Source organism: Triticum aestivum, chromosome 7A, assembly GCF_018294505.1.
Source record: "Triticum aestivum cultivar Chinese Spring chromosome 7A, IWGSC CS RefSeq v2.1, whole genome shotgun sequence".
In the NCBI taxonomy this organism is placed as follows: Eukaryota; Viridiplantae; Streptophyta; class Magnoliopsida; order Poales; family Poaceae; genus Triticum; species Triticum aestivum.
The window spans coordinates 5776468-5798054 of NC_057812.1; the positions used below are offsets into that span (position 1 = coordinate 5776468).

Consider the following 21587-nt stretch of genomic DNA (forward strand, 5'->3'; position numbering starts at 1 on the left):
TTGTATGGGTTGTAAGCTTGGCAAGCAGATTCAACTTCCATATCCCTCTAGTAATTCTGTTTCTCAACGACCATTTGAACTTGTTCACTCTGATGTATGGGGTCCTGCCCCCTTTGTTTCGAAAGGGGGTCACAAATATTATATAATTTTCATTGATGATTTTTCTCGCCACACTTGGATCTACTTTATGTCATCTCGTAGTCAAGTGCTTCAAATTTACAAGTCGTTTGCTACCATGGTTCGCACTCAGTATGATTCCTCTGTTCGAGTTTTTCGTGCTGATTCGGCTGGCGAGTACCTATCTCGTGCGCTTCGTGGTTTCCTTGCTGAACAGGGTACCCTTCCTCAGTATTCCTGTCTTGGTGCACATGCTCAAAATGGGGTGGCTGAACGCAAACATCGTCACGTCCTTGAGACTGCTCGGGCTCTTCTTTTATCTTCTGCTGTTCCCCCGCACTTTTGGGCTGAGGCTGTCTCTACCGCTGTTTATCTCATTAATATTCAGCCTTCTGTTGCTCTTCAGGGAGGGATACCAGTTGATCATCTAGGTGATGGTCCAGCTGATTATAGTGGTCTACGCCTGTTTGGTTGTGCCTGTTTTGTTCTTCTCCACCCTCATGAACGCACCAAATTGACTGCTCAATCTGTTGAATGTGTTTTCCTTGGCTACAGTTTGGAGCACAAAGGTTACCGTTGCTGGGACCCTATTGCTCGAAGACTGAGAATCTCCAAAGATGTCACTTTTGATGAGTCTCGCTCCTTCTACCCTCGTCATTCTTCTACTGCCACAACCGAGTCGTTAGTCGAGCCTCTCTCTTTTTTGACTCTACCTGATTCTTCACCTTTATCGTCACCTGGTAGGTCCACTACTAGCCTTTCACCCGTGTTTGCTCATGAGCTTCAGCTTACACAGGATGAGGTTTCTATTCCTGACTCTCCAACTCGGGTTGAGCCATCCACTCTCTCTCCTTTTCCTTTTACCTACTCCCGTCGTGCTCAACACCCTTCTCCCTCTGATGCGCCACCTTCCACTTCCCCCCTCTCTCCGCTTCCTTTTGTCTACTCCCGTCGTGCTCGGCACCCTTCTCCCTCGGATGCGCCCACTTCCACTTCCACTCCTTCCCTGTTGGGTCCCATTCCTTCAGAACCACCTACCCCTCCTGCTCCTCGGTATAATCTGCGTGATCGCCACACTCTCCAGCCTCCTGCGTACTATGTTGCTGCTGCTACCACTCTTGTTGAGCCGTCTACGTATCGTGAGGCTGCTGCTCGTTCTGAATGGTAGCATGCTATGGCAGAGGAAATTCATGCTCTTGAGCGCATAGGCACTTGGGACCTTGTACCCCTGCCTACAGGCGATAGACCCATCACTTGCAAATGGGTCTACAAGGTTAAGACACATTCAGATGGTTCTCTCGTGCGCTACAAAGCTCGTCTTGTTGCGCGTGGCTTCCAACAGGAGTATGGTCGTGACTATGATGAGACTTTTGCTCCTGTTGCTCACATGACCACTGTTCGCACTCTTTTGGCTGTTGCTGCTGTTCGGCAGTGGTCCATCTCTCAATTAGATGTCAAGAATGCCTTCTTGAATGGTGAGCTACGGGAAGTGGTCTATATGCAGCCGCCTCCTGGCTATACTGTCTCTGATGGCATTGTCTGTCGCCTTCAGCGCGCTCTTTACGGGCTGAAACAAGCTCCTCGTACCTGGTTTGAGCGTTTCTCCACCGTCATCACAAGGATTGGGTTCTCTGCTAGTGTTCATGATCCTGCTCTGTTTATTCACACTTCTCCTCGCGGTCGCACCCTTTTACTACTCTATGTTGATGACATGATTATCACAGGGGCTGACCACCAATTCATTGATTTTGTGAAGAAACGTCTACATGAGCAATTCTTGATGACTGATTTGGGTTCTCTTCGCTACTTTCTTGGACTTGAGATCATTTCTTCCCCTGAGGGTATTTATCTCTCTCAAGAGAAGTACATCCAAGATCTTCTCACTCGTGCCTGCCTCACTGATCAGCGCACGGTTGACACTCCTATGGAGTTTGGTCTCCATCTTCGTCCTGGTGAGGGTGAACCCCTTGCAGATCCCACACGCTACCGCCATCTTGTTGGGAGCCTTGTCTATCTAGGCATCACTCGTCCTGACATTCTTATGCTGTGCACATTCTAAGTCAGTTTGTCTCTGCTCCCACTCAACTTCACTACAGTCACCTTCTTCGTGTTCTTCGTTACCTTCGTGGTACCGTGACTCGTCGCTTATTCTTCCCTCGCTCCAGCTCTCTTCAGCTTCAGGCCTACTGTGATGCTACCTGGGCTAGCGATCCCACTGATCGCCGCTCTCTCTCTTCCTATTGTGTTTTTCTTGGCTCCTCCCTGATTGCCTGGAAGACCAAGAAGCAGACTGCTGTATCTCGCTCCAGTGCTGAGGCTGAGCTGCGAGCTATGGCGTCCGTGACTGCAGAAATTACTTGGCTACGATGGCTTCTTCAGGATTTTGGTGTTTCCACTGCTACACCGACCCCTCTGCTCTCCGACAGCACTGGGGCACTCAGCATTGCCCGTGATCCTGTTAAGCATGAGCTCACCAAGCACATCGGTGTTGATGCCTCCTACACGCGTTCTCAGGTGCAACACAGAATTGTGGCCCCTCAGTATGTGCCCTCGGAGCTTCAGCTTGCTGATTTTCTGACGAAAGCTCGGACACGGTCCCAACACAGCTTTTTCCTGTCCAAACTCGGTGTCCAAGATCCCCCTTGAGTTTGAGGGGGGGTGTTAGAACAGGGTTGTGCTGTATGTGTAGTTATCATATTGTATAGGGGCTTCTTTGCTTATTTCCCTTCATGTATATGTGCTGGCCTGTTGGCCCGATGGAATATAGGCTCACTTCATAACAATGATGAGCCCGGTACCGCCACAAATCCTGAAGACGCGACCGATCGCGATGAAGGGACCGGCCAAGGGGACCAGGCAGCTGGACAACCCAAAAGGCAACGCAAGCGTAGGCGCCGAAACATGCTTGGCACCAATAGGATTGTTATCAACCGAGTGTCTGAGGTGGGTCTACCTGTTAGGCCTCATTCGGTTTGGAGGATTTTTATAGGAAAAACATGGGAACAAGGATTCCAGAGGAAAATTTCCTATATATGCATTCGGTTTGTAGGAAATGCGTAAAGGAATTTCATAGGAATACTATTCATTTCCTATGCTTTTGGAGGAAACTACACATCCACTCAAAGCTCATTTTGTGCGTAGGAACGAGGCAAGTCAATTCCTTAGGGTGGCAAGTGCCATCCTATCAAATTCCTATGCTACTCCAAATTCCTACGTTTAGATTTCCTCCAAACCGAATGAGCCCTTAGTCCCAAGAAGGCCGAACAAGGTTACAGGAATGCCCTAGGCTGCATCCTTCGCGAAACCGTGAGCATTAACGAAACCAATCTCAGGTCGAAAGCGAACTAGAATTTGCGAGCGCTCCTCATATCGAAGCTGCACACTCATTACAAGTTCCCGGATGAGTCCCTAGACGAGACCACTCCGGTAAATAACACAGCCCTCTGCAAGTGGACCAAGCTTTTGAGTACATGGAAATCCAAAGCCAAAAGCGAATACCTTGAGAAAGATTACGAAACCGAGATAAAAAAGAAGTGGCCTTCGGTTTCTGAGGAGGACTGGAACCTGTTCAAGCAGCACTGCGAGACCCCTGAAGTCAAGGAGATGGAAAAATGGGGGAAGGAAATGCGGGCAAGGAACATTGGTCACCACACCCTTGGAAGCCGTGGTTACCTAGGGAAGAAGCCGAAGTGGGACAAGCAGGACGCTGAGTTTGCTGCAGCAGGCAACTATCCTGTCATGGTGCCAGAGACGAGGAGTAGGAGGGTCCACGCATCGGAGACCGTGTTGTCCTCGGCGCAGTGCCCTCGACTCACGCGCGCTGGAAGCAGGGTGGATGTGCCGACCAGTGGCCGCTCCGGTAAGTACAAGACTCTCTAGTTCCACATCGGTAGTTAACCGTCGAGTAGATAGTTCTTCGAATAAAGGCATGAATAACCCAAGAGCAATCCAATCCCATAAAAGGGGCATTTTTATACATGGTTGGAAATTCTCATGCGTATAGTAATGTACCGAAGAGGTATTGAGGTCTTGACACACGAACACGTCACGTATACCCTCGACGCCGGGGGTGATGCACCACAGCTCACGTCGAAGGAGACCCGACCGACAGCGCGATACGCAAGACAGTCGACGGGCGCTTTTGCAGACCCGAAAACCCCACACCCCTGGGAGGGACCCCGTCAGGGAGTGCGGCGGCTATGGGTTGCCGTAGGTCGATTCGCTCGCCCCTAGAGCCTCGGGATTCGCAGCTCTCAAACACGAAGAACAACAAATAACGAGATAGAAAAACGGTGGAGAGATAAAACGTAGATGAAAAAGTAGTATATTGATTTGTTCGATTGTGTGTTGTTCAATCGGCCATCACCCCCAACATATATAAGAGGCGGCTGGACTTTCCGTACAAGTAAAGGATTCATCTAGGCTTTTCTTACAAGAAAAAATTATATCAATTCACGTCCTAGAGTCCTAATTATATTCCAACTCGGATTAAGTCTGAATCTGGCCCAAACTCTGTCTTCCTTCTTGTGCGGGCCACCGGGCTTGCATATGATCTCCGATCAAGACGGCCCACATATCAAACTCGTGTGCCTCGACGATACGAACAACTCTCATGTTGATCACTTCTTCAAATAAGGCCATCTTGAATACTTTTCGAGGTCATCTTTATCTTCCAGTCGGACTTGGTCTTGCGGTAGACTGGATTATCCGAGTCTCATAGTGAATTTGTAGGCCATATACTATCTCTGATGATGACGACTCCAAAATCAAAGTTTACCATCTTGATGATACGCACAACTTCTGTATTGAACACTTCTTCATCCGAGGTCATCTTGATAAACTTTCAGGCATATGTTCAATTTCACTCGGATCCGAGCTCATCCACTCGGAGTCATTCACTTGGATCGTCTGACTGGACTTTTCACTCGGATGTTTAGAGTTTTTCACTCGGAATACAATTTTCACTCGGAATATTTTCACCTGGAGGACAATGTCACTCAGATGACCATAATTCCACTCGGATGACTATATTTTCACTCGACCGTAAACTTTCACTCGGACGGTAAACTTTTTACTCGGAATATTTTCACCTGGAGGACAATGTCACTCGGATGACCATAATTCCACTCGGATGACTATATTTTCACTCGACCGTAAACTTTCACTCGGACGGTAAACTTTTTACTCGGAATATTTTCACCTGGAGGACAATGTCACTCGGATGACCATATTTCCACTCGGATGACTATATTTTCACTCGACCGTAAACTTTCACTCGGACGGTAAACTTTTCACTCGGATTTTCCAGCTGAAAACATAGCTTGATCTTGATTTGTCTCTCCAGGCCTCATACGACCTCGGATTGAGATGAATTATATACGAAAATCGATCGGCTCGATGAGACGAAACTTTTCCGTGTTGAAGGTTTTTCAATTCAAGGCCGTCTTGAAGGCCGAATTGCTCACGCATTGCATCAGACATTCATCAACATGTGTCTGGTGTCAAGCGTAATATTTTGGTCTCTGGCCTGTCCAGACCGTATTGACTATAACTTTTGCATATGACCTCGGATTGAGACAAATTATATATGAAAATTGATCGTATCGACGAGACGAAGACAATTCATTTAGAGCACTCCTTCATCTAAGGTCATATTGAGGACGTAATCGGCCGAAAAACACTCAAAACATTAAATTTTGTCACTCGGAGTACAGCTTCGGCCACTGAGATGAGGTCGAATGGCGATAGCCTAAACATCAAAGTCGTTCCACTCGACGATATGAAACTTTCTCATGCTGAAAACCCTTTCACTCTGTATCATGCCAAAATCAGGTGTCAACACATGCCCCCCTGTTTTTCGGCAAAGCTTGCATGCCGAAAAATAATATGCATGGTGTTCGTTCTAAGGACGATGTCAACACTCCATCGGCCATTTATTTTTCTCAGGGCGATAATTATGTATCGGCCATGTTTGTGCTAAGGGCGATAATTGTATATCGGCCATTGCCTACTTAGGCTTCCTGCCACACACTCGGGTGGTATTTCTTCAAATATTTGCCATTGAGAGCTCGAGGTAACAATGCCCCCTGTTTTGATTCCACCAAATATGAATTTCCGGGAACAACTCTTGTAATCCTAAAAGGACCTTCCCAACTTGGAGACCACTTCCCGAATTTTCTATCTCTTGAACCAATCGGCAAAATCACTTTCCAGACGAGATCACCAACTTGAAAATTCTTCAACTTGACTTTCTTATTGTAAGCTCTTGCCACCCTCAACTTATCTCTCTCTATGGCCTTTAAAGCAACCAAACGTTTATCGGCAACCTCATCAATATTGTCCATCATTAAGTTATAAAAGTCTACTGCCGATAAATCATTTTGTTTGGCTATTCTCAAAGCATTCAAATTTACCTCCACTGGTAAAACAGCCTCTTGACCATATACTAGCTCATATGGAGTCACCTTCGTAGCACCATGCCTTGAAATTCTATGTGCCCATAAAGCTTCAGACAACAACTCATGCCATTTCCTTGGATTATCCTCAATCTTCCTCTTGATGAGTTTGATTAAAATTTTATTGCTAGACTCGGCTTGTCCATTAGCTTGGGCATAATACGGAGAGGAATTGAGCAAATTTATATTATAAGATTCGGCAAACTCTCTTACTTGGTGTGACATAAAAGATGAACCTTGATTTGTAGTTAACGTTTGAGGAATACCGAATCTATGAATAATGTGCTCGGTTATGAATTGAATTACCTCCGTATGTGTCATGTTCTTGAGAGGTACTGCTTCAGACCATTTAGTGAAATAATCAGTTGCCACCAACACGAACCGATGCCCCTTTGAGGAAGATGGATGAATTTGCCCAATAAAGTCTAAACCCCATCCTCTGAAAGGCCACGGCTTGATAATAGGATGCAACATAGCAGCAGGAGTCAATTGAATATCACCAAATTTTTGACAAGCTTCGCACCCTTTATAATATCTGAAGCAATCGTTAATCATGGTCGGCCAATAAAACCCAGCACATCGTAATAACCATTTCATCTTGGGAGACGACTGGTGAGTACCACAAATGCCCTCATGTACCTCTCCCATAGCAACTCTTGCTTGGTCCTCATCCAAGCACTTTAAAAGAACATCATCAACTGTTCGGCGATAAAGGTCACCATCCCTCATAGTATATTTGAAAGCCATACGCCGAACAGCCCTGTCCACCCTTTCACTCGGATTGCGCAAGTAAGCAACAATAGGCTTCCTCCAGTCGGAATTGTCATCTGCACTAGATTTTTTGTTAATGACCGAATCAGTGGGTTCTGGTTCGGCCTCTTCTATACTGGTAAGACAAGACATCGGACTTTGAGAAATATGAAACATGCCATGATCAACATGATATCCAGATGCTTGCTGTGCCAACTCATTTGCTTTCCAATTGTCATGTCTAGATATATGTGCAATGCTAAAACAATCCAAAGTAGAAATTATATCTAGACATCTATCAAGATAAACATTAAGTGATTCGTCCAAACACTGAAAGACATTAGATATTTGCTGCACTACTAGTAACGAATCACCGTAAGCCTCAATATGCGTAACACCTATAGCAAGTAACATCTCTAGGCCGAATAACAATGCTTCATATTCGGCTTGATTGTTTGTGCAAAAATATTCTAAGCGGCATGAGGCTTCAAAAATAGCACCATGAGGAGATATATAAACAATACCAACACCTTGGCCATTGCTACAAACTGAACCATCAAAGTATAATCTCCATGGCACTAATGAAACAAGGTTCATATCATCATCATTCTTGTCATTAATCCGATGCTCAACAATGAAATTAGCAACAATTTGGCCTTTCATGGATTTTAGAGATTCATAAGCCAAATCATATTCAATCAAAGCATAAGCCCACTTGCCAATTCTACCACTAAGAATTGGCCTATGCAACATGTATTTAATGACATCGGTTTGACAAGCTACTACACAAGCACTTGGCACTAAATAATGTCTCAGTTTTGTACAAGCATAATATAAGCATAGACATAATTTCTCAATAAATGTATACCTTGTCTCTGCGTCCAATAAGCGGCGGCTCAAATAAGTGATGGCATGCTCTTTTCCTTCGGTCTCTTGAGTTAGAACAGCACCAATAACTCCTTCCTCTACTGCAATGTAAAGTCTGAAGGGTTCCCTATGCTTGGGTGCTCTCATCACCGGAGGAGTGCACAAATAATTCTTGATCATATCAAATGCTTCTTGCTGTTTTGCCCCCCAAGTGAAATTAGTATCATTCTTTAACCGAAGGATAGGAGTAAATGCATCAACTTTCCCTGACAGATTAGCTATGAACCTTCTCAAATAATTGACCTTGCCAAGGAACTTTTGCATATCTCTCTTGCATGTTGGAGCCTCCACTTTCTGTATAGCCTCTATCTTTTTGGGATCAATCTCTATGCCATCTTCATGAATAATGAAACCCAAAAACTTGCCAGCTGACACGCCAAAAGCACACTTCAAAGGATTCATCTTCAGTCCATACGTTTTCATTCTTTCAAAAGCTAAACGCAAATCGGCCAAGTGAGATTCAAAAGCATCCGATTTGACAACAATATCATCAATATAAACTTCAAGTATGATACCGAGTAAATCATAAAAAATCAAATTCATAGCCCTTTGATATGTGGCTCCAGCATTTTTTAATCCGAATGTCATCACTGTCCACTCGAATAAACCAAGGAAACCAGGGCATCGAAAAGCAGTCTTGTACATGTCCTCTTCGGCCATAAAAATTTGATTGTATCCGGCATTACCATCTAGAAAGCTAATAACCTTATGCCCAGAAGCATCATTAATAAGCATATCGGCTATTGGCATAGGATACTCATCTTTGGGTGTAGCCCTATTCAAATCTCTGAAATCAATGCACACTCTCAACTTGCCGGATCCTTTCTTCTCCACTGGGACAATGTTAGAAATCCACTCGGCGTACCTGCAAGGTCGAATGAAATTAGCTTCAAGCAATCGACCGATCTCTTCCTTGATCCGGTCATATGTTTTTGGATTAAATTTTCTGGCCGATTGTTTATAAGGTCTAAAACCGGCCTTTATAGACAACCGATGCTCCACTAGCTCTCGGCTTAACCCTGGCATCTCATGATATTCCCATGCAAAGCAACAAACATATTCTTTCAGTAGCTCGATTAACTTAGCCTTACAATCGGCTTTTAAATTTTTGTTTATAAATGTCGGTCGAGTGACTGAACCATTTCCAATATTTACTTCTTCTAACGGATCGGCTGATGTAAAACCTTGTCCAAGTTTATCCATGTCATCCAACTCCTCTATAGACTCATACATATCGTTCTCATTGGACCGATACTTTACAAGACGTTTTTGTAACCACTCGGAATTAGGATCCATTTAAACATATCATACATTGGAGCCGATTGCATTCACTCAGCTTTAAAGAGACAGGCACAAAACCATTCTTGGTCGCGCTGAGAAAATCAAATTCTGATAAGTCACGTCCCGTCAAGCAAGTAGCGTTGGGATGTTGCCAATCCACCGATGCATCGGCCAAATCAACACAGGCCGAGTTATCCGCGTGAATAACTTCCACTTCATCATCAACCCACTAAATCAAAAACTGGTGCATAGTGGATGGCACGCACTGGTTTGCATGAACCCAATCACGGCCTAGTATGACGTTGTAGTTACTTTGCACCTCAGCGACAAAGAATGCAGTAGCCAAAGTTTTGCTTCCGACTGTAAGCTCCACATACATCACACCTTTGGCTTCAGTTTTCTCTTTGCCTTCAAATCCATTGAGCACCATATTGGTCTTGATCAATTCTTCATCAGGCAAACCCAATCTCTTGAATACCGAATAGGGCATAAGATTTACCACAGCACCACCATCAACAAGCATCCGAGTGAGCGGCGATCCATTGATATGACCTCTAAGATATAATGGTTTCAGATGCGTTACTGGTTCTTGTGGCTTCTCGAATATTGCGTTTTTAGGGCCAAAATCCAGCTGAGCCACCTCCCCTTCTTCATCTACAGCACGAAACTCAGCAGGTAAGTAATACACCATATTGATATCCATACCTTCATGAACCGGCGTAGACTCATAGTCCAACATATCAGCCTCCTCTTCGAGTGCATCCACCGATTCTGAAATTTGTCCGAGTGAAGGAGAAGTCAGAAGTGTCACAGACGATGTGATATCTGTTGCATCGTCCTCCTTTGGTGATGTAGGTGTTGCTGTGATAGATGTAGAAGCTATTGTATCTTTTATTTGTTTAGGCCTCCACACTTGTTTTGCTGGAACCATGGGTCGAGTGTCATTGAACAACTTATCCCTTTGTTTCTCGGCCTCCTTTTCTGCCATCTCTTGACTCCTTAACCTCTGTAGTTTCCTCTTTTGTGTCTTTGTTAGCCCTGGAGGACACCACTTTGGCTGAGTGTATTTAGGATCTCTCGTTTTTACCTGGCTGGTGCTTGCTTCATGGTCATTGGCCGAGTGCTTTGGCGCGATAGCAAGTATCGGCTCAGTCGGATTGCTATGCACAATCGGCTGTTGTATGGCGAATGTTTCGGTGCCCAAGATAAGTGAGTCGGCATCCATTTTCTCCTTGCCTTTTGCCGACTCAATTGCTGCAACACTTGGTGATTTAACACGCCATTCTTTTCGACTTTCCAGATGCATGAAATTTCCACTCGAGCGCACCTTTTTACTCGGATGGAATCCACTCGGATGGAATTCACTCGGATGACTTCCACCTGGGTGCATTCTTACACTCGGATAATTTCCACTCGGTCGCATATTTTGACCAGCCGACTGATAGTCACCGATGTTGAGTCGGCCATTATATGAGTAGTCAAGTCGATCCCAAACAGATTGCGTATACTCTCCTGGAAATTGCGCCCTTGGTCCACTCGGTTTTGTATACTGACTGAACATATCAGCTGATGGTGACCTTGGTCGTTTCAGATGAGTCGGTCGATTGAAACTAGAACCGGCCGAGTGGTTAGCATACTTGGACAACAACATATCAAAAGTTGGCTTGATCTGCTTGCGTTGCACTTTAGCTTCATTCTTCTTCCACTTGCCAACTTCCGGACTCTTGGGCTTGACAAATTTAACACGAGCATTTTCTTGCACTTGCGGTTGCCCCCCGAGTGTAGGGTTCTTGATGGTGATTTTGATCACTTCCTTGCCATCGGGTTGCTTATCAAGCACAACTTGTCTCCCCAAGACCTTGTTGTCCTCCTTGTCTTTCCTGGGCTCACCAACAATGACATTAGCTTTATTAGCAGATTCGGCTACCTCCGGCCGAATGAGTAGTTTCTTCCCCTCCAAACCCATGGTATTCATTGGAAAAGGTTGTTTATCAACTTGCATCTCAGAAAAGTTCAATCGTCCGTCATTAATGGCCGATTGTATCTGTCGTTGAAAAACATTGCAATCGTTAGTAGCATGAGAAAAAGAATTATGATACTTGCAATAAGCACGCCGTTTTAGCTCTTCAAACGGCGGTAAAGTATGAGATATTCTAATAATCTTAGCCTGCAACAGAGCATCAAATATTCTATCACACTTAGCAATGTTAAAAGTAAACTTCATATCTTCATCACGATTCTTATGAATCGGTTTCAGATCATTGCAAGTAAAGGGTTTGGCTTTAGATGGCCAAACAAATTCAGTAGAAAAAACATCACCCCCATCATCCGAGTGATCACTGTCATATTCCACCATATTCATCTTTGGACGATCGGCTTTGTACCTATGCACTTCTTTGAGGTCTTTGCTTCGGCTTTCCTGAGCCAAAGCCCTTTGTAAGACTTGGTTGATATTTAAGAACTCGTAGCCTTCTAGTTTTTCTCTAATGGGAGTTCTCAAACCACTCAGCACTAGGTCTGCCAAGTCCCTCTCGGTTATCACCAAACTAAAACACCGGTTTTTTGTTTCTCTGAATCTCTTGACGTAATCGGAGACCGATTCATCATGCTTCTGTTTAACCGATGTTAGATGTGACAACTTGAGTTCATTGTCGCCACTATAAAAGTGATCATGAAACTTCTGCTCTAGCTGCGACCAAACCCGAATGGAACCATGGGGTAAAGAAGAAAACCATGAAAATGCGGTACCAGTTAATGATAAAGGAAATAAACGCACTTTCAATTCATTCAATGAGCCTGCCTCACCCAATTGTGCTAAATATTGACTAACATGCTCCCATGTGGTTTTTGTGCCTTCTCCATTAAATTTAACAAAATCTGGAATTTTATATCCTGGAGGGCACTGGATGGCATCAAAGTACTCGGGGTACGGCTTTTGGTAAATCCGATTCCGAGGTAACTCAACTCCAAAATTCTCTCGAAGCATTTTAGCCATCTCCTCTCTAAGATTAGCTAGACCATCATCCATAGTGGACGATGAAGCTTGTGGCAGTGGCATAGGAGGAGCAGGGTTACTAGCTGTAGGTAGGAATTGTGGCATGTACGTCGACCCATAATTTGGTAATGGTCGAGTGGATGTAGCTGTAGGTAGGGTTTGGTTCGGCGTTGCCACCGAACCTGGCATACTCATAATAGGATTAATGGGTGCAACCACAATCTGATTTGTTTGGGTAGGATAATAAGTCATCGGCACGGGAGGCGCCGATGAGATGGGCAAAGACAGATTAGGGTTTTGCACACTAGCAGCTACACCACCATTACCACTAGACGATTGAGATATATTCTTCTGAGCATTAGTATTTTCTATGAAAGTTTGATAGACTAGATTGTTACCATCAGCAATACGACTTTCAATCTCAGCCCACTGCTTAGGAGAAAAGGCAGTACTTACAGAAGGTTTAACCTGTTCAGTTTGAAGAGGAGGGAACTTGATTTCTTCAATCGGAGTGATGTTGCCTTGGCGATCTTTCTTGAATTTTGCAAGGAACTCCTGCAGGTCCTTCTCCTCGCGTGCCTTCTTTTACTCCTCATAAACTTGGCGATGATCGGCCGATATCTCATCAAGACTGGGCTTAATGATGTTATCGGCGTCTACCTCAGATGGCTTGGGAATATCAGACATGGTGGATGATGACGATTGATCTTCGTTCCCCAGCGGAGTCGCCAAAAAGTGTGTTGACACACGAACACGTCACGTGTACCCTCGACGCCGGGGGTGATGCACCGTAGCTCACGTCGAAGGAGACCCGACCGACAGCACGATACGCAAGACAGTTGACGGGCGCTTTTGCAGACCCGAAAACCCCACACCCCCGGGAGGGACCCCGTCAGGGAGTGCGGCGGCTATGGGTTGCCCTAGGTCGATTCGCTCGCCCCTAGAGCCTCGGGATTCGCAGCTCTCAAACACGAAGAACAGCGAAGAACGAGATAGAAAAACGGTGGAGAGATAAAACGTAGATGAAAAAGTAGTATATTGATTTGTTCGATTGTGTGTTGTTCAATCGGCCATTACCCCCAACATATATAAGAGGCGGCTGGACTTCCCGTACAAGTAAAGGATTCATCTAGGCTTTCCTTATAAGAAAAAATTACATCAATTCACGTCCTAGAGTCCTAATTATATTCCAACTCGGATTAAGTCTGAATCTGGCCCAAACTCTGTCTTCCTTCTTGCGCGGGCCACCGGGCTTGCATATGATCTCCGATCAAGATGGCCCAAATATCAAACTCGTGTGCCTCGACGATACGAACAACTCTCATGTTGATCACTTCTTCAAATAAGGCCATCTTGAATACTTTTCGAGGTCATCTTTATCTTCCAGTCGGACTTTGTCTTGCGGTAGACTGGATTATCCGAGTCTCGTAGTGAATTTGTAGGGCATATACTATCTCTGATGATGACGACTCCAAAATCAAAGTTTACCATCTTGATGATACGCACAACTTCTGTATTTAACACTTCTTCATCCGAGGTCATCTTGATAAACTTTCAGGCATATGTTCAATTTCACTCGGATCCGAGCTCATCCACTCGGAGTCATTCACTTGGATCATCTGACTGGACTTTTCACTCGGATGTTTAGAGTTTTTCACTCGGAATATAATTTTCACTCGGAATATTTTCACCTGAAGGACAATGTCACTTGGATGACCATAATTCCACTGGGATGACTATATTTTCACTCGACCGTAAACTTTCACTCGGACGGTAAACTTTTTACTCGGAATATTTTCACCTGGAGGACAATGTCACTCGGATGACCATATTTCCACTTGGATGACTATATTTTCACTCGACCGTAAACTTTCACTCGGACGGTAAACTCTTCACTCGGATTTTCCAACTGAAAACATAGCTTGATCTTGATTTGTCTCTCCAGGCCTCATACGACCTCGGATTGAGATGAATTATATACGAAAATCAATCGGCTCGACGAGACGAAACTTTTCCGTGTTGAAGGTTTTTCAATTGAAGGCCGTCTTGAAGGCCGAATTGCTCACGCATTGCATCAGACATTCATCAACATGTGTCTGGTGTCAAGCGTAATATTTTGGTCTCTGGCCTGTCCAGACCGTATTGACTATAACTTTTGCATATGACCTCGGATTGAGACAAATTATATATGAAAATCGATCGTCTCGACGAGACGAAGACAATTCCTTTAGAGCACTCCTTCATCTAAGGTCATATTGAGGACGTAATCGGCTGAAAAACACTCGGAACATTAAATTTTGTCACTCGGAATACAGCTTCGGCCACTGAGATGAGGTTGAATGGCGATAGCCTAAACATCAAAGTCGTTCCACTCGACGATATGAAACTTTCTCATGCTGAAAACCCTTTCACTCTGTATCATGCCAAAAGTCAGGTGTCAACATGAGGAAGCTACGTATTCTCTGGCAGTGTGGTTAGTGGTGCTTATAGCATCAAGGAGGGGTCCTATGTATGAATATGTATTGGTATTTATATCATTAAGTCAAGCCCTTGTGTCACACAGAATTTGCTGGGCACGCAAGGTCGGCTGGTCTGTGCTTTTTGTAAGTGATGGTGCTCCCGAGTCAGTTGAAAACGTGGACTCTAGATTTTCTTTAAGCTAACAAATTTTCATGATCTATATTCAGAAGTATATGTTCTACTGAAATGCCCAATTGATGGTGTTTCTACAGGTCAGGTTAATGAGGATGTCGAGAGCAGATTCCAGCATTTGGCAAGTTCAGTACACAATGATGTTATGCAGTTAAAGGCAGCGAACGGAGAGGACGAGGGAGGCGTGCACATCCAAGACCTTGTTGTCGTCGTTCCGCGAATGACGAGGAGGAGGGCGAGGGAGGCATGCGCGTTGGAGACTGCGTTGCCGTCGTTGCAGCGCACTCAACTCACACGCGGTGGAAGCAGGGGGGAGGCCCCGACCAATGGCCGCTCCGGTAAGTGGAAGACTGTACTACCACTGTAAATAAATCTTTTTAGTCCCGCATTGCATCGGTAGTAGTAATCACCAAATAGATTACCTAGAGACCTGTAGCTGTACACTGGTAGAGGTGTAGGCATAGATGTCTAGGGTTACAGGGTGACAAAAAACCAACTCACATGGAGGCGTCACTAGATTGTAAGTCCCCCCCTAATTCGTACTTTTGGTGAAAAGGGCTATCATAACTGCTGCTAGTTATTTCCTCAGGAGTTATCCAGAAAATCTCTTGCAATGAGATTATCTAGTTCATGATTAGGTCCCACTACTTGAAGCTGTAGATAAATCTTCAACTAAAGATATGGACATGACAAGTCTTAGTAGCCTACTGAAACTAGATGGAATAACATCCTTATAGCCCAAAGCCCAACTGATTGCTATCTGTCCCAGCTGTGACACCTGCAGAGCATTATATGGTTAAGCCATTGATAACCCAAGAAGAATCGAATCCCATAAGGCCTTGTACAATGCTAGGTGCTTAGGGAGGTGCTTAGAAAAATAGACCGGGTTTTTTCGAAGCACCAGTGCCTCTTTCTACAGGAGAGACGCCTAATTAAGTGTCTACCCTCTATAAATAAGCACCAGTGCTTAAAAAAAGACTGGTTTATTTCTCTAAGCACCTCCCCTAAGCGTCTTGCATTGTACAAGGTCTAACAGGGGGATTTTTAATTCTAGTTCCTAGCAAATATTTAGTTCATAGAATCTTTCAGTAATTATAGATTTTATAGATATTTTTAGTAATTCTATAGCATTTTTATATGTAGTTACATTTTGTGTAGCTTAATTCTTTTATTTGACAATTTACAGATATGTCTGGAAACGACTCCGCTGCAGCCTCTTCTTCGCGGACGATAAGCGCGGGCGATGAAGCTGTAGAACCGTCATCACGTCATGGTGGCCCAGACGCCTTGGGCACATACACAGATGGGCAGGACGACTACACATCCACTGTTCATGATGAGTCCTGCACCGCCGCAAATCCTGAAGATGCGACCGATCGCGACGAAGGGACCGGCCAAGGGGACCAGGCAGCTGGACAACCTAAAAAGCAACGGAAACCTAGGCGCCCAAACATGCTTAGCACCGATAGGATTGTCATCAACCGAGTGTCTGAGGCGGGTCTACCTCTTAGTCCCAAGAAGGCCGAACAAGGTTACAGTAATGGCCTAGGCTGCATCCTTCGCGAAACCGTGAGCATTAACGAAACCAATCTCAGGTCGAAAGCCAACGAGAATTTGCGAGCACTCCTCATATCGAAGCTGCACACTCATTACAAGTTCCCGGATGAGTCCCTAGACGAGACCACTCCGGTAAATAACACAGCCCTCTGCAAGTGGACCAAGCTTTTGAGTACATGGAAATCCAAAGCCAAAAGCGAATACCTTGAGAAAGATTACGAAACCGAGATAAAAAAGAAGTGGCCTTCGGTTTCTGAGGAGGACTGGAACCTGTTCAAGCAGCACTGCGAGACCCCTGAAGTCAAGGAGATGGAAAAATGGGGGAAGGAAATGCGGGCAAGGAACATTGGTCACCACACCCTTGGAAGCCGTGGTTACCTAGGGAAGAAGCCGAAGTGGGACAAGCAGGACGCTGAGTTTGCTGCAGCAGGCATATCAAACCCCTTCAAGGAATTTGAAAACCCACGTGAAAATGATTACATCAGGGGCCGGTGCAAGTATGATGAAGCGACTAAGGCATGGGTATTGGACGAGAAAACGGCGAAAGTCAAGGAACTCCTGGTAATTGATTAACCTGTTTATTTTTTGTTATGCTAATTAAGTAGATTCCTTTCCAAGTAGTCACATTTCTAAACTGTCACCTCCGTATTGTAGAGGCAGTATCATGTGGAATCTCAAAGCTCCCAGGAGTCAGAGTGCTCGGCAATGTGGGATGACCCTCTGAACAGGTCGATCAACGTGGTGCTCGGCAAGGACCCGAAAACGAGGCCGGCTTATGGTCGTGTGAACGGCGTCGGGCTCAACGAAAAATGGGACACGCATTATCCCGAAGACCGCGAGCTTGCAAGGCAGAGAAGGAGAGCCGGCCGAGCTAGTTTCGAATCCAGATTGGCTGGAATGAGAGAAGAACTTAAAGAAGAAATGAGAGAGGAAGTCGAGGTGAAAGCCAAAGCCATGGCGACAGCCCAGGTCATGGAAATGTGGCCCGATCTAATTGAGGCCGTCAAGCGAAGTTTAGCATCGGGGCAAACAGCGCCACCATCATCCGCTTTCACGTTGGCGCCGGCCAATGTCATTTTGGAGAAAGAGCCGCGTCCTGGTGCACATCATAGCAGCCGCTCTGCCCCTTTCATGGGCTAGAGATCGTCACTGGCTGATGTCGAGCCCTAACGTTAAGCGTTGCTGGCTCAACGAATACCTTCTTCCATGGTTCGTTGTTCTGATCTCTAACATCGCCGATGCGTACATGTTTCGCAGGAAGACACTGCACGCACTCTCCTCACCAGGGTGAAGGGCCAAACGGCACGATGCTGAACCTAATGAGTTTGATGCAAGTTTGGATTTTCATCTTCTTCATACTTTGTGTGGAATACTGCTATGTTACATTGGCTGCTAGGGCTCATTATTCTGTTTGTGTTCATCCTTTGTTGAGAGAGGACTCCCTAGTTTGTATGTACTTTTTGTGCCTAGAGAAGTATCTATAATGACCGACCTTTGAATAAACTGAATTTTGAACGTGCACTTCTAACAAGAATCCCTTTATACATACATCTAGCAAAGATCTGGTAATTGTCAATGTGGAAAATGTAGGATGATTAATATCAAGTTGTGATCTGACCCTCGTAGGGGTATATATAGAGTACATCGTGAGGGGAGGAAAGACTTGGAGTACAAGATAAGACATAATATGTTTAAACATATTCGATCTCTATCTCCTTATCTCTATCTTTAAACTCAATATGTATTCTAACATCCCCCATCAGTCGTAGCGGGAATGAAGCGGAAGATTGCGACTGAATTAAAGTCTTGCGCTTCTGTCTTCTTCTTCGTTGCGCCATCTTCAACTGCGTCTCTAATGGGTTGGCACCTAGGCGGTGACTGCGTCCCCTTCTGGTGCCTTCCTGCCTTCTCCTCTATTCCCTCCCGCAGTCACAGCGGGAGTGTCGTGGACGCAAGTGACGAGGCGGACGCTGTTGACTGGAGTTGTTGCTGATGAGTTGCTGTAGACGTAGCCATTAATGTCGAGGTAGCCGATCATGATGATGTAGCCGTGGTCGAGGTAGTCATGGTCGATGGTGTGGTCGTCGTGGATGATGAAGCCGCACAAAGCCGGAGGCGCAAAAAAAAATGCACTATGACGGAGCTGCAGACGTGGACGATGCACCTTGCGGATGTCAGAGGGTGCCGTCGGCGATGAGTCCACCGATTTTGCCAAGACCGGAGGAAGCCCATCGAGCACACATCGGTTTTGCCAGAACCGTGTGGCCGTGTAGGGTCGTCACTGTAGTGACGCCGTGTCGATGCAGTCGTGCCATCGTGGATGACGCGGAAGATGCCGTCGTCGTGACGCGGTCATTGCCGTCGTCGAGGTCGCGTCTTGCAGAAAAATCTGTCAGAGGACGCTAAGTGTCCATCTTGTGGACGAGGCGGCGGCAGTGTGTTGACGATGATGGTGATGAAGACCACGTTGATGAAGACCTTGGCGATGAAGTGTCGGCGATGCAACGGCGTGTCAACAATGATGCGTCGCTTGGAGGCGTCCCTCGTGGCGACGGGTGTCGATGCCGTGTCGTGTTGAAGAAGACGATGAAGAATTGCACGCTTTCCACACTGTCTTGGCGTGTGGATGGTGCATGTCGGGTCCGTAGATGTGCTCGGCTTAGACTTATTTCTTTTCTTGATGTAGTCGTACAGCTTGATGAAGTGGTTCGGCTAGATGCAGTGCAGATGGGTCGGTGCAGTCGCTTGGTTCGACGATGGGGCGCTTGATGTAGATCGTAGCCTCGTAGGAGTCGCGTCGCGTGGAGATGCCAAAGCCGGCTCGTAGCCGGCCGGTGCGTGTCGTCGAAGAATGCGTAGCCGGATCCCTCGAGAGCCCTGTAGTCGATGTTGTAGTCGATGCAGTTGCAGATCGGTCGGTGTAGTTGTTCGTCTTGACGTAGATGACGACTGGCGATGGAGGCCCGTCTGGCCGTGGGTTCGATGATGGAGGCCATCGTGTGCACCGGCGGGAATCGATCTAGGATCGTGGATGTATTCCACATCCCATGTTGCCCTGGCATGATGCATGTTCATGTAAGAACTAGCCAATAGTAATTGCTGAACAAGCACACCTGTCCGTGGATGTAATCTTGTTCCATGTAGCTCGCCGGGTACTGGCTGTCGAGGTCCCTCCCGTGCTCCAGCGCTGGTGTCCGGTGCGTCTTCAGGCGGACGGAGTTGGTTGAACCGTACCATCGCCTGTTGGAGCACAGGGATCGAGGATGCATCAAGTGATTTGGCCGCCGTCTGGGATAAAGATTGCTGCACCGATCTGCTAGGATTTTTTTCACTGGAATTTGGGTCTTCAAAGATTTATTTGGTGGCTAAAGAAAACCTAATCTAATAGAATTTCGAAATTTGAAGTTGATCTAATCTAAGGAATCAATCTAATGATGATGAACTCGAAAATTGGATCTAAAACTACGAGACTGATCAAATCTTTGACTGATCGGGTGCCGCGCCCCCGAGGAGAGAAGATTAATCTCCCCGGAGGCGGCACGCTGCGGAAGTGGTAGAGGAACCTAGGATCGGCGTTGTGAGACTAACCGCTCTAATACCATGTGGAAAATATAGGATGATTAATATCATGTTGTGATCTGACCCTCGTAGGGGTATATATAGAGTACATCGTGAGGGGAGGAGAGACTTGGAGTACAAGATAAGACATAATATGTTTAAACCTATTCGATCTCTATCTCCTTATCTCTATCTTTAAACTCAATATGTATTCTAACCGTCAATAGCAACTTGCTTGTTTTCCTCTTTTTTACTGCACAACCTCTTCCTTTTAAGAGTGCAATTTTTCTTATTTCCCATTTCTTTTATTGCGCAATCTCTTCAGTTTTGCGACTTGTTCTAATCACTGTTTTAAATAGCCCGCTATAGCATTTATAAAAGGTCTTGCGCTAAGAGACTTTGGTCCAAATAAATGAATAAACATTTTAAATAGCACGCTATAGCTCCGCTATAGCACGCTATAGCATTTGGAAAAGGTCCGCCGCTAAGATGCTTAGCGCTATTTAAAACTATGGTTCTAATTGTATTTTCTGGTGGCTTAGTTGTGACTTGTTATAATCGGCATTTGGGTTTGCAATATTAAGCAGTTGATGCCTTGGTGGAATAGATATCAAAGAATCTTGAAACTAGTCATGATAAAATTACAGTAAAATGGAATTCTGAATATGCATCTGTGTGCTAACAAGACTCCTCTAGTACACATACTATTTTACTAGCAAGTTTTGGAAATTGTCTTTATTTATTTATTGCAGAAGCTTTTGATTTTTGAGCATGTGTTTCTCCCAGGGTGGTTGTTCTTGCTGCATATGGCCAGCTAATAAGCATGATTTAGCTTGTATATGGAGTGCTTTAACTAAAATTTGGATATATTCGCACCTAGCTCTTTTGGCGCTTGTTAGTGACTTGGTATACTTGTGTTCAGTTCCCAAATATTAGGGGGGGTTGGTGCCTTGATGGACTAGTTATATGAAACTGTTTGTTATTTTTTCCGCATCTCTCATGCTGATACTGTAGGAGTAAAATCCATGCCCTGTTAACAATGTATTACAAGAATTGTTTTCTTTTGTCTGTTTCCCTGAAATATTGTTTTATAATAGAACTGTTCCTGGTGTACCATAACACTGAGCGGCGTGTTGTCAGGGCAGATAATTTTTTCGTCAGTTTTGTAGGTTGTAGAATCAGCAACTTCTAGTTAAATCGATTAGAGTTGGTCCCAAGGATGCTATCTGTGTCCATTTCATTTTCCCCCTTTAAACGGAAACTACTAGAATGCTACCTGAATTTCACTCGGATAT

At 45.2% G+C, this 21587-nt stretch overlaps 1 protein-coding gene across 1 annotated transcript; it reads left to right on the forward strand.

Moving 5' to 3' along the window:
* The first annotated feature begins 3371 nt into the window (after positions 1-3371).
* On the forward strand, positions 3372-17900 carry LOC123152730 (uncharacterized). The gene is made up of 4 exons (XM_044572211.1): positions 3372-3976; positions 15258-15515; positions 16364-17295; positions 17389-17900. The coding sequence occupies exons 1-4, from the start codon at positions 3721-3723 to the stop codon at positions 17872-17874; spliced, it is 1932 nt and encodes a 643-aa protein (XP_044428146.1). The 5' UTR covers positions 3372-3720; the 3' UTR covers positions 17875-17900.
* Positions 17901-21587: the final 3687 nt, after the last annotated feature.